General features: G+C 48.9%; 1 protein-coding gene across 1 annotated transcript in view; it reads left to right on the forward strand.

Moving 5' to 3' along the window:
* KCNQ1 (potassium voltage-gated channel, KQT-like subfamily, member 1) overlaps positions 1-12,786 on the forward strand; it is a 326,604-nt gene that overhangs the window by 119,248 nt on the left and 194,570 nt on the right. The window contains exon 13 of the mRNA XM_010837806.1: positions 10,785-10,905. Coding sequence (XP_010836108.1) covers positions 10,785-10,905 — 121 coding nt within the window. The remainder of the gene's footprint in view (positions 1-10,784; positions 10,906-12,786) is intronic.

The following is a 12,786-nucleotide window of genomic DNA, read 5'->3' on the forward strand; positions in this document are numbered from 1 at the left end:
TGGTAGCCAGGGCCTGGAGCCGGATGCTGAGAACGAGGCCTGCAACTCATTTCCCCATTAAACATTCTGAGAACATCTGCACCGGTTTCCAAGGCTTCTCCCTCACTAATTGCTTTGATTATTGTGTGAAGTTAAGAACTGGCACATTTCCGTGATGTTGTGATGAAGGTGAAAAGATCGCTCTTAATTAGATTAAAAACATTTTTTTCTTCCTCTGTAATTTTGCCTTGAAAATCAAGGCCATTTTTTTGTTTTCTTCATCCAAAGACCTCCAGAAACTTTCCTCCCCACCTCTCCAGAGGTTTCTTGGGAATGTCCTGTGAGCTCAACTCTTGGAGAAGACAGTGCTTAACCCAAATTCCATTGTATATTAACGTTTCCCGGGGCTGCTCTTGCTGCCGGGAACCATCCCCGGGAACTGTGTCTTAGGAGATGTGGACGGTGACTTCCCGGAGCACAGAGACCCCAGAGGTTTACCCGAGTTGTGTGGGTGGCTTTGTTGCTCCCCTTCCGTTTCCTGTGCTGTCTTGGGGTCGACCCTGTCCTGGCTCTGTTGCCGCGTGTGTTCCTGAGCACCCCCGCTTTTTGGACCCCACCCTTGGTTCTGCAGAGCCATTTTCATTCTCTCAGATTTGTGTGTGCTGAGGCCTGTGCACCAGTGTGGAGGTGAGTGCTGGGGACCAGGGTCCTCAGTGCCCTCACCTCTGGGACTAAAAGGCCAGTGTCCTCCCTAGGGTTGGTCACATTTGACTGTCCACATCATGGTCATGCTCATGTCCAATCTAGGCTGCACACCTTTGACTGGTGTGGGATCCAGCATGTTCCACAGTTGACTTTAAACAACCTTGCAGCAGCACCACAGCACAGAAAGCCAGCCTCTGGCTTTAGGGAGCCACCTTCTGACAACCCCCTGGGCCATCATGGAGGTAGCTCCTTCCCACCTGCTTTTGTTCCTCTGCCCTGTAACCCCCAAACCACAGTAAGGGGAGTGTGAATAATCCAGCTCCTGTGTGACCCTGCCTGCTCAGACCCACCCCCTTGGGCTCAAGCCTCACCCCCAAGTTTGTCACATTCCTGAAGATTCTCTTGGTAACAAACATTGGAACCCCAACTCCATCTAGCTGAAACCCAGAGAGGACATGTTTTGGCTCGCACAACTGGACCCAGCTGTTTCAGGCACAGCTGGACCTGGGGCTGGGATGCTCTCACTGCTCACTCTCACTCTCCCCCTTTTCTGCACCCTCCCCTCGGCCTCCCTGTTCCTTCTGCTCCCCCTCCCCTCCCCACTGCCCCTGGGATGGCCATGTCCTCAGGCAGCCACTTTCTGAAGGCGGCAAGATGGCTACCAGCTCATTAAGCCCAGCCCAAAGAGGTCACTACTTTCCCCATCACATTTGCCAAAGTCTGGGGCCAGGCTCTCAACAGCCCCAAAAGGGGTATGAGCCATCTTTGGACCTGCCTCTGTGCCTCCTAAGGCCAAGGCCTGGGCCACGGGCCCTCTCTGGGGATGACCAATAGGTACCTGTATCCTGTGGCCTCAGGAACAGGGAAGGAGCAGCCCGCCCTCCCCCAAGGAAGATTTGAGAAGCTGTTCCCAGAAGCCAGGCCTAGCTGCTGGACAGGCACAAGCAACAGGTGTCCACTCAAGCAAGGTATTTTCCTAAGCGGAACTGGGTGCCAGCTGTGAATATACATTTTCCTTCCACTCTCTGCCCTGTTCCTGGCAGCTGTTGTGGGAATGGCTTTTACTTTCTGTCCATGTCCCTTACTTCTCGCCTCTGAGTGGAGACACAGGTGGCGACGCGGCAATGCTGGCTTGTGGTCTGTGAGCTGGGCATGAGCAGCTGGCACAGACCTGGGGCCTCAGCTCAGCAATGTCACGCAGGGTCTGGCTGCAGCTGTCCGGATGCCCTGGGGAGGGGGTTCTCGTTCACAGTGCAGGATCTGCAGGGCTTTGGCAAATCTGCCAAGAGGGGGTGGATTTTTTGGCGGGGGAGGTTGAGGCAGGCAGGTGGGAAGGGGCTTTGACTTGGGAAGGACAGGGGCAGCTTCTGTTTGTCCCTGCAGAGAGAGCTGGCTCGGGGAACATGCCTGTGCCAGGCCCTGGAGGGATATGGGGGGAGGTGGAAGGCAAGGTGCCATGCCAAGGAACCAGCAGACCTGTGGTCCCAGCATGCATAAGCCCCATACCCATCCAGAAGAGGGGGTGGTCTTGAGAGCCTTGGAAGGCCCTGTGAAGGGCTCAGCAGGATTTTAATCAGTCACCAGGGGGAGAACCAGGCGAAGGCCCAGACACCAGAGGGACTCTCCTGAGGACAGGGGGCAGTAGGGAGGGGCTGGGGCCTTACGGCAGGTCTGACTTGGTGCTGAAGTCCTGGCCTGGTCTGTGTGGTCCAGGGCATCATTTTTAGCCTTTTAAACTGGTTTGCTCATCAAGAGATGGGAATCAAAGCTGCGATCCTGCAGAGCTGCTGTGACAAAGAAATGAGGCCACAACTGGAGAAGAAGACAGGGATGGGAATTCCCTTCCTGCATCGTGTAGAAGCCAAGTGTGTTCCAGTGTTGGGGGTCAGCTGGACTTCCTGTGAGAGTGAGGGACTGGACTAGGCAGAGGCTGGATGGAAAGCCAAAGGAAGTGAGACCAGGTGCTCCCGGGAACAGAAGGTTCAGGAGGTACCTGTGGTAGGAGAGAGCTCTGTTCGGGCACGTGGGCAGTTCCAGGTCAGGATGAAGGGTGCTCTCACATACTCCGATGTAACTCCAGGATGGATGTGCAGGGCTGTGGGATGAGGCAAAGTACAGACAGGGGTGACTTCCGTAAAATATTGTTTCCTGGCTTGAGAAAATATCATCCAGGACAGAAAACATGAACACTGTAAGGGAAGAAATGAAAGTCATCCAGTCTCTTCTCCCTAAAGACAAACAGTATTTTGATCAATTTCCTTCCAGTCTTTTTTTTTGTGCCCATATTTTTTAAAAGAAAAATTCAAGTCACCCCACTAAGCGGACCCACTGGCTAGAAGGAAAGACTCTGTGCTGTTTGGTTCCTGTTCTCTGGAGAGAGGGTGAGACTTGGCAGCCGGTGTCGCCAGCTGTGGTAGTCGCCACGCCAGAGGCTGCGTTCGCCATCCCAGACCTCCCATTTTCCTAGAAAACAAAATTGTTTTGTTCTGCCTTGAAAACTTAGGCCCAGATTCTGGCCTTGACAAGGCAAAGGCAGCCAAGGAATTAAAGCACTGAAAACTGGGACTGTCTCATGAAAGTGTGACTTCTCTGTCGCCAGGATGCAGGGCTCTTTTCCCCAAGGTCTGGCACTCTGGATGGCTCACCTGGCATAGCTCTGATGCCCTCCTAGGGGCCTGGGTGTCCACACGGGTTGCTGAGTCCACCAGGGGCTCAGCCTGCTCTGCAGTTGCAAGGCCAGGGCTGTTGGTTTTATCACATCTTTGCAAAACACCAACCACAGTCTCCTTGAAGTTGGGGATGAGAAGCCAGGTTTCTTGGGACACAGCATTTACCCCAAACCTTGGCCCACAGGGGCAGTATGCCACTGTGTCTGCCAAGGATACAAATCCACCTCCCAACCCCTCCACACTCTCTGTACCTTCTTGCAGGAGCCTGACCAGGCTGGGACTACAGGTGAGAAGTGGGGAGGGGTTTGTGACCCTGACTGCTGCCTGCCTGTAATAGGTGAGGCAGACCCCACAACATCCGACATAGGAGTGGGCAAGAAAGTGCCATTCCTGTCTATTGGGAAAAACCAAAATGTGGAGCCCCTTTCTTTGCCCCTTGCTGTGGGGGCCCCATATGCTGTTCTCAGGATAAAACCAAACATTGCACATTCTTCTCTGGCAGGTGCAGGCCCTAACTGCTCTGACGAGCCAACTGACATGCACAGTTTAATTTCCTGAAACACCAGGGATGGGCCTTTGTCAGGGGTCAGGTGGCTCACCCTTGGCCCTGGGGCTTTGGAGATGGCACATGTCATCTTGGGTGTTTGGAAAGTAGCTCCACTTTCCAGCCACTGCTCTGCTGTTCCTTCCTTCTGTATACAAGTGATGCAGACGTAAAAATATGTATTTGTGCTCGTTTTTCCTTTCCTTTTTTTTTTTTTTTTTGAGAGAACATTTGAATCCTGGATGAAGTTCTAGCTCTGTCACTTGACAACTGAATAATATAATCCAGGGTACTTGAATCTCAGCCCCAAATCTCTAAAATGGGGGCCATAAATGTTCCTGCCAGGTCCCAGACCTGGGAGCCTTTGAATGCGCACGCATTCTTCAAGACTTAGCCGTCACTTTCCTGCACTCTCCGAGAATGTCACGGGCAAAAAGCCCTTCACTCGGAGCCCTTCTCCAGGGTGTGACTAAGTAATGTCTGTGCGGTTTCCTGCTGGAAGTCTGCCCTCGCCCCCATGGGCTATGAGCTCCCTGAGTTTATTTACATCTCTCTGATTGCAAGTCAGGCACAACACCTTTCCACATGTTCATCAGCCATTTGGATTCCTCTTTTGTGATGTGCTTGTCTCTTGCCCTATTTTTCATTAAGTTGCTAATGTTTTTTTTCTTATCGATGTGTAGGAATTATTTGTATTTTGTGGATACTCTTCTATGGTTGGCTTTTTACTCTTACATACGTTATCTGATGATTCTTGTTGTTTCATTGCCAAGTTGTGTTAGACTCTGCGATCCAATGGACTGTAGCCCTCCAGGCCCCTGAGTCCATAGTGTTTTTCAGGCACGAATACTACAAGTGGGCTGCCATCTCCTCCTCCAGAGGATCTTCCTGACCCAGGGATCAAACCCACATCTTCTCTATCTCTTGCATTGCAAGCGGATTCTTTACCTGCTGAGCCGTAAGGTCTCAATTTTAATGTAGTTGAATTAATCAATCTTTTCCTTTATGGTTATTGCTGAAGTCTTAGAAAATTCTTCCAAACCCTGAGGTCATGAAGATATTCTTCTAGATTCAGCCAGAAAGTATAGTTTTCTCTTTATTAGTTTGTAACTGCCAGGAATGCCATTAATGAACTGTTGATGTATGGTGTGAGGTAAGGGTCCAGTTCAACGTTTGCCTCGTGGGAACAGCCAGCTATCCCTGAACATCCTCGTCCCACCATCTGCAGGCCACCTCTGATACACAGAAAGCATTCATTATGTGTGGGAGCTGTTTCTAGACAGTCAATGCCGTCCCCTTAGGCTGGCTGTCTCTCTCTGCATCAGCACCACACCACCTCGATTACTGCCGCTTGGTAAAGGTACTGATGTCTAGCAGAGCAAGTTCTCTTACCTCATTGTTGTTCAAGAGTTGTGTTGATTCCTGGCATTTTGTACTTGCAGGAATCTTAGAATCAGCTTGCCAGGGTTCCAACACAGAAACTATGGTATTTTTATTACGATTTGGGGAGAATCTTTTTACTATTGAGTTTTCTAATCAATGGAACAAAGCATATTTCTCCTTCACTTATGTCTTCTTGAATGTCTCTCGTTAAGGCTTTGTAATTTCTCTATAGAGTTCTTATATATCCTAAATTAGATACTAAAGATTTTTTGTACTACTGTATACAGGATTTTTTCCCCCTCATTTAAAAATAACATTTTTAGTTACAGATAGGTAAAATAGTACAGAGTCCCCATATTCCTCTCACCAGCTTCCCCTAATGTTAGCATCTTATGTAACCATGGTACAGTGATAAAAACTAAGAAGTTAACACTGCAACAACGCTAGGAGTTAAGCTACAGTTTCACTCATTTATCTGGATACTACTTGTTTAACTGCTAATGTCCTTTTTCTGTTCTAAGATCAATCATTACACTTATTCAGTTCTCCTTAATTTTCTCTGATCCATGACAACCAGTTTTAGCCCCTCCTTGTTTTTCATGTATCTCCTTGACATTTTTTAGGAATACTAGTCAGGTGTCGTGACCCCCAGTTTGGGTTTGTCACTGCTTTCTCAGGACTAGACCAGGGTTTGGGGGAAGAATGCCATGAAGTGAAGGTAATTTTCTCCTCATACCATACCACAGTTCATGACATCAACATGGTTTATCACTGGTACTGTTAACCTTGACCCATGTGGTTAAGGTGGTGTCACCCAGCCTTATTTAGCATTTTCCCCTTTCCACAGTCAAGTCATAAGAAGGGAGTCACCATTCCTGCCCACACCCAAGGGGTGGGGAGTTACACTCTATCCTGCCAGAATGAATGGCAAAGCACTGGTGAACATATGTTAAAACCACCACAGAAATGAACAAAGATTAGCGTGGAGATCCTTTGAAGCTTTTCCTTAAAGTTTCACCTACTGATTTTAGCATTCATCCCTGGATCTTGCCTATAGCAAGTAACACTGAGGTGTTCTAGTGGTGATTTTTTCCCTCAGTCTTTCTGCATTTATTATTTGAAATTCTTCTGTAAGGAAGATATATACCTCTCTTTCAATTACTTGTTAATTTGTATCAGTATGGACTCAGGAATATTTATATTTTGAGCTGTAATCTAATAGTTATATCATTAATATAATTTTGTTGCTCAAATTATTGTAGCTTTGGACACTGGATTGAGAGCTCTTTTAGGTTAGTTCCTGTGTCCATTTGACATGCCCTCATCCTTCTCATTTATTAATTTTTTAGCATTTCTTTCCTTTCTAGCACTAGACAGTGCTTTAGACTCATTTTACATTTTCCCTGCCCTAGCCCTACAACCACCATTCTGTCAGAGTGTCCTGATTCCTTTTACTGGAGAACATACAGGATTTAGAAGCCAGGATCTGGGCACTGGATGTGCTCACTGCTCTAAGGTTGTCACTGCTTCTGGAGTCTCTCAATGGACAGAGCTAGGAAATATGTGTATATGAAAATAACCCAAGTGTGCACGCATATCTATATGTATTTGTGTCTGTATCAAGTATGAGTTCATTCTGGTATTTTCTCATTACCGGTTCACTCACTGCCCCCCAACTCTGCTACTTTCCTTGCTCCCACTATCTATAAACTTACTTATTCAGGGTACCTGTAGTGCCCCTTGAGAAACAAACCTACCACCTACAATGCTGTGCTTATGAGTTCACTTTAACCATGTCCCGTGAAAGATCATTTCCCAAGGATTCATAGCTCAGCGCCTTCTTCCGCTCTCCTTACAGCGCTGTGTTATATACCTGTAATACAGAATTCACTGGGCACAGTCTGCTTTCCATCCCGGATCCTCCAACAGGCTTATTTTGGTAAGGGGCGGGGGTTGGTGGTGGTGTATACAGTGAAATTTATTCCTGGAGATGTATAAGTTCTGTGGGTTTTGACAAATGCTTGGAGTTGTGTATCCAACACCACATCATCATGCAGAGATGTTCCATAGCCTGTAAAATTCCGGGGTGCAGCTCTTCTGAAGTTAAGTACTCCCCCTGCCCTAAGTACCAGCAGTCACTGATCTGTTTTATGTCCCTGTAGTCTTGCCTTTTCCAGAATGTCATAGAAGTGATATCGTATCGTATGTGGCCTTTTGCACCTGGCTTCTTTCCCTGCTTAGCCGAATGCATCTGCGGCTCATTCATGCTGCCACGTGCATCATGAATGAGCTCGTTTCTTCTGTTCCGGACGGTGTTCCGCTGCGTGGACGCTCCACAGTGTGTTCACCGTCTCACCCACTGAAGCGCGTCCTGGTTGCCTCCAGGTTTTGGCAATTGTGAGTGAAACTGTTAGACACATTTATGTACGAGTTTTTGTGAACGTAAATTTTCCGTTTACTTGAATAACTGGGACAGGGACCAATGCGTCACAAGACAAACATACGTTTAACATTAAAGGAAACCACTAAACCCTCTTCCAACATGGCCGCACCATTCTGCATTCCCACCAGCAACATGAATAGTTCTGGTTGCTCAGTGTCTTCATGGGTATACCATACTGTCAGACTTGAAATTCTTAATGTAAGGTGAAAAGTAAGTCTCTACCTTTATTCTTTTCCAAATATCCAAACTTGCTACCATTTAAAAATTTTAGTCATTTCAATAAGGGTATAATGGTAGCTTGTTGTGGATTTAGTTTGCATTCCCCCAAAAACTATTAATTTTGATTGAATTGGGCATTTCCCCATGAGCTTATTAGTAATCCATTTTTCAAATTGGGTTGAAGAGTTCTTTATACATTCTGGAAAAAAGTCCTTGACCAGAGAAGTGACATGCAAACATTTTTTTCAAGTCTATGACTTGTCTTTACATCCTCTTAGCAGTGTCTCTTACAGAGCAAATGCTTTTAATTTTGATAAAGTCCAGTTTTTCTTTTTTTTTCCTGCTCACAGACTGAGTTTTTTGTATCATACTTCAATACTCATTGCCAAATCCAAGGTCCACAGGTTTTCTCCTATCCTTCCTTGAAGAAATTTTAGTTTGTTTTGCTTTAGTTTTTTCAGTAAGACTGAATACAGTACTTTTCACATTTTCATTTTCTGACTATTGATGACCTCCTACAATGTGAGGCATAAGTGCTAAATGTATTAAAATCTACACACACACTTACACATTTAGGAGATAGTTATACTACTTTGACAAAGAAAAGGGAAATCTTTCTTTTTCAAAAGCAAAACATAGGTTGTTGTTGTTGCTCAGTTGCTAAGTCGTTTCCAACTCTTTACGACCCCATGGACTAGAGCATGCCAGGCTTCCTTGCCCTTACTATCTCCTGGAGTTTGCTTAAACTCAGATCCATTGAGTAGGTGATGCCATCCAACCATCTCATCCCCTATCATCCCCTTTTTTTCCTGCCCTCAATCTTTCCCAGCATTGGAGTCTTTCCCAGTGAGTTGGCTCTTTGCATCAGGTGGCCAAAGTATTGGAGCTTCAGCTTCAGCATCAGTCCTTCCAATGAATATTCAGGGTTGATTTCCTTTAGGATTGACTGGTTTAATCTCCTTGCTTTCCAGGGGACTCTCGAGTCTTCTCCAGCACCACAGTTCGAAAGCATCAATTCTTCAGCTCTTGTCCTTCTTTATGGTCCAAGTCTCACATCTGTACATGACTCCTGGAAAAACCACAGCTTTGACTATACAGATCTTTGTCAGCAAAGTGATGTCTCTGCTTTTTAATGTGTTATAGGTATAGCTCCAAAATCATAAAAAAATTTCCTACGACAAAGCCATAATTAGGGTTAAAACACTGAAGGTAGACTGGGGAAAGTATCTGCACCCCAGATGACAAAGAGTTAGTTATCTCTATCTAACATATTAAAATTTTCCTACAAACTGACAAACAAAAATGAGTAAAGGATACGAACAGATAATTCCACAAGAGGAAAACCAAATAGCCTCAGAGCCACAACAGGCATTCAACGTAGAAGGAAAACCAGCATGCCAGTCTTCGTCTGTATTTGGCGGGCCCCGAAAAGACTGCCAAAGGCTGGTGCCTGCATGGATGTGGGGAAGCTGCCATGTTCGCACACTACTGGTAGAGCCCAATACAACTTCTGGGGAAAACAATTCAGCAACATCTATTAAAATTACCAAGGAAACACCCTCTCACCTACCTTAATGTGTCAGGTTTCCATAGAGACAGATGGTGTATCATTGTCTTAAAGTAGAGGCTTAAAGCTCATGGAACCAGATGTCCATCAAACATGGACTGGCTGAGTTAACTGTGGCAGATCTAAGCTACAGACTGTCGTGCAACTACTAAAGTAAGGCTTAGGTCCATGTCTACGTACCTGTAGAAAAGTGAGACGGGCATGCTGCAGAGTGACAGGAACGTCATGTGTGTGTAAATGCAAGTCCCACCAGGTGCCAGCGGCTCTGATGCACAGAGAGGGATGAGCTTGGAATTTAGTTGGTGGTTAACACTAATGACCTCAGCGGGGAGGAAGGACTTTGTGAATCTTTGACTTGCCTCACTTTTTACAAGTACTTATTTTACAATACAAACTTTAAATGAAAAAAAAAAACCAAAAACTCAAGGGTCCAGATTGCAAATCCGGGGACTGACAGGTACTCTTAGTCAGCCCTGAGGGTCAGTGCCAGCCCACTGCAGGTGGGCCTGGGAATCTGGATGCTAACACGGGCTGTTGAGTGCTTCCTCAGGGTGCAGGCGGTGGGTGCAAGGGGCCAGGAGCTCTGTGGCTTCCCCACACCCGGCCTCCGACTCTTCATGAGCAGGAGTCCTACCGCCCTGGGTCTGTCCACATGACCATGGACAGTGTTGGGAATCAGCGTCTTACCAGATCTGTGCTTGTCAGCTATTCTCGACCCTAACGTCTAGTGTGAACCTGAGGAGAGGCCCAGACCCCTGAGCTCAGCCTGGCCACAGTCCTCACTCTGAGGAGATGTCATGCGTGATAAGTCACTCAGTCATGTCCGACTCTTTGTGACCCCATGGACTGTAGCCCATCAGGCTCCTCTGTCCATAGACTTCTCCAGGCAAGAATACTGGAGTGGGCTGCCATTCCCCCCTCCAGGGGATCTTCTGGATCTAGGGATCAAACCTGCATCTCTTGCATCTCCTGCACTGACATGCAAGTTCTCTACCAGTAGCACCACCTGGGAAGCCTTCCCACTGGCTCTCAGTTGCACCTTGACCACTGAGGGCTCACGCCTGTGGGAGCCATCGTGAACCCAGCCAATCCTTGTGCTGAGACTTCTTACGTCACCTCCACTCCTCCCCAGTGCTGTGAGTGGGTCTCTTACCTGCTTGTGGGAGGGCTCCAGGGGTTTGAGGAAGGCAGGTCTGAATTGGCATCTAAGCTCTGAGCAGCCCTGGGCCCCTCTGCCATCATGCCTAACACGCTGCCCCACATCTTTCCCAACAGTGAAAAAGAGTCCCACGCTGCTGGAAGTGAGCACGGCCCATTTCATGAGAACCAACAGCTTTGCTGAGGACCTGGACCTGGATGGGGAGGCGCTGCTGACTCCCATCACCCATGTGTCACAGTGAGTGCTTGCTCACCCAGGGGTGATGAGCGGAAAGGACGTGGGGCTCAAAGGGGCAGCCTCGGTGCTGGACCAGGGCTCAGGTCTGTTAGCCCAGTGCCCACCACTCACTGCCTGCCCCTCAGCAACCGAGGGCCACTGGCCCCCAGGGGCTAGACCCCACGCTGGGGCACCCAGCAGGGACATAGCAAGGGCATTTCCCACCAAGTTTGGGAACACGATCCTCTTGTTGTGACTTATGGAAAACCGGACTGATTATTTTCCGCTTGCTTCCGTGCTCTGAGCGTCTGGGAAGATTGTTTTTCTCTCTGAGCCCCCTCCCCTGCCCCCCAAAAGAGAGACGACTTTGTTTTCCGCATTTCCCCGTGGAACCCTGGCCAAGCCACGGGGCAGATGCTGCGGCTGTCCTCAGGGGCTCCTTCAGGTGGAGGAAATGGCTGATTCTCCACGCCTTCCAGTTGGCCTGCCCCCGAGGCACAGCTGGCCTGGGACTGTGCCCGTCCTCCCCCGCCGTCACGGTATCCCCAGGCCAATTCCTGGGGCTCAGCCGTGGTGTGATTCCCCTGCGACGTGACTCCGTGCTCCCAGCTAGGGCACCCCACACACAGTGACAGCCTGTGCTGGGGCAGTGGGACACTCGGGCCGTCCTGGCTGCTGCCCCACTGAGGATTCTCCTGGAGACGTCCGCCTGTGTCAGGATGTCCGCACGGTGCTCACCGTCCTTCCGAGAGTCACTTGCTGGCCTTCTTTCCTTCTCTCCTTGGAGTCAGTGAAGTGTGTTCTGGTTCTCTGGACTCGGGGTCTCCAGGTCACTCTAATCGTGTGCATCTCTCTCAAGGTGAGGCCCCAGGCTGGCTGCCTTTGCTGCTGCCAGGTGTGGCCTTTGCCTTGCAGATGACTAAGGAAGTCAGGACCCCAACCGCAGGGCCTCCTGGCTGCTCTGTAACCCGAGGACTGGCCGGGCCAGGGAGCCAGAGCGAGAGGGGGACAGGACTGTCTCGAGGTGGTACCATGATCTGACAGGGCCCCCCAGGCTCACAAGGAGCTTGACAGCACCTGTGGATGGCAGGGCACACACAGAAAGCATGCTCAGGCGCAGTGAGAGCCACACAGGGGGCTGGAAAGTAGGGGTTACTGATCCTTGTGGACTCGGCACTGGAGCAAGCTTCCAGGCCACCCCTGAAGGAGGGCTCTGAACTCTGGGCCCATCCTGGAGATGACCCAAGAGGCTCACTTGGTAAGTGGGCAAGGGCAGAGGTAGGACTCGTGCTGGGAACCAGGAGCTCTGGGCAGATGCAGGTCGCTGGTATTCCAAGGCAGGGTGCCAGCTTACCCCCTGGCTGAGGCCTGTTGCGAATCTGGGGCACAGTTCAGTCACTCAGTCATGTCCGACTCTTTGCAACTCCGTGAATCGCAGTACGCCGGGCCTCCCTGTCCATTACCAACTCCCGGAGTTCACTCAGACTCACATCTATCGAGTCAGTGATGCCATCCAGCCATCTCATCTTCTGTCGTCCCCTTCTCCTCCTGCCCCCAATCCCTCCCAGCATCAGAGTCTTTTCCAATGAGTCAACTCTTCGCATGAGGTGGCCAAAGTACTGGAGTTTCAGCTTTAGCATCATTCCTTCCAAAGAAATCCCAAGGCTGATCTCCTTCAGAATGGACTGGTTGGATCTCCTTGCAGTCCAAGGGACTCTCAAGAGTCTTCTCCAACACCACAGTTCAGAAGTATCAATTCTTCGGTGCTCAGCTTTCTTCCCAGTCCAACTCTCACATCCATACATGACCACTGGAAAAACCATAGCCTTGACTAGACAGACCTTTGTTGGCAAAGTAATGTCTCTGCTTTTGAATATGCTATCTAGGTTGGTCATAACTTTT

The sequence above is a fragment of the Bison bison genome, unplaced genomic scaffold (assembly GCF_000754665.1).
Source record: "Bison bison bison isolate TAMUID 2011002044 unplaced genomic scaffold, Bison_UMD1.0 scf7180017864080, whole genome shotgun sequence".
Classification (NCBI taxonomy): Eukaryota; Metazoa; Chordata; class Mammalia; order Artiodactyla; family Bovidae; genus Bison; species Bison bison.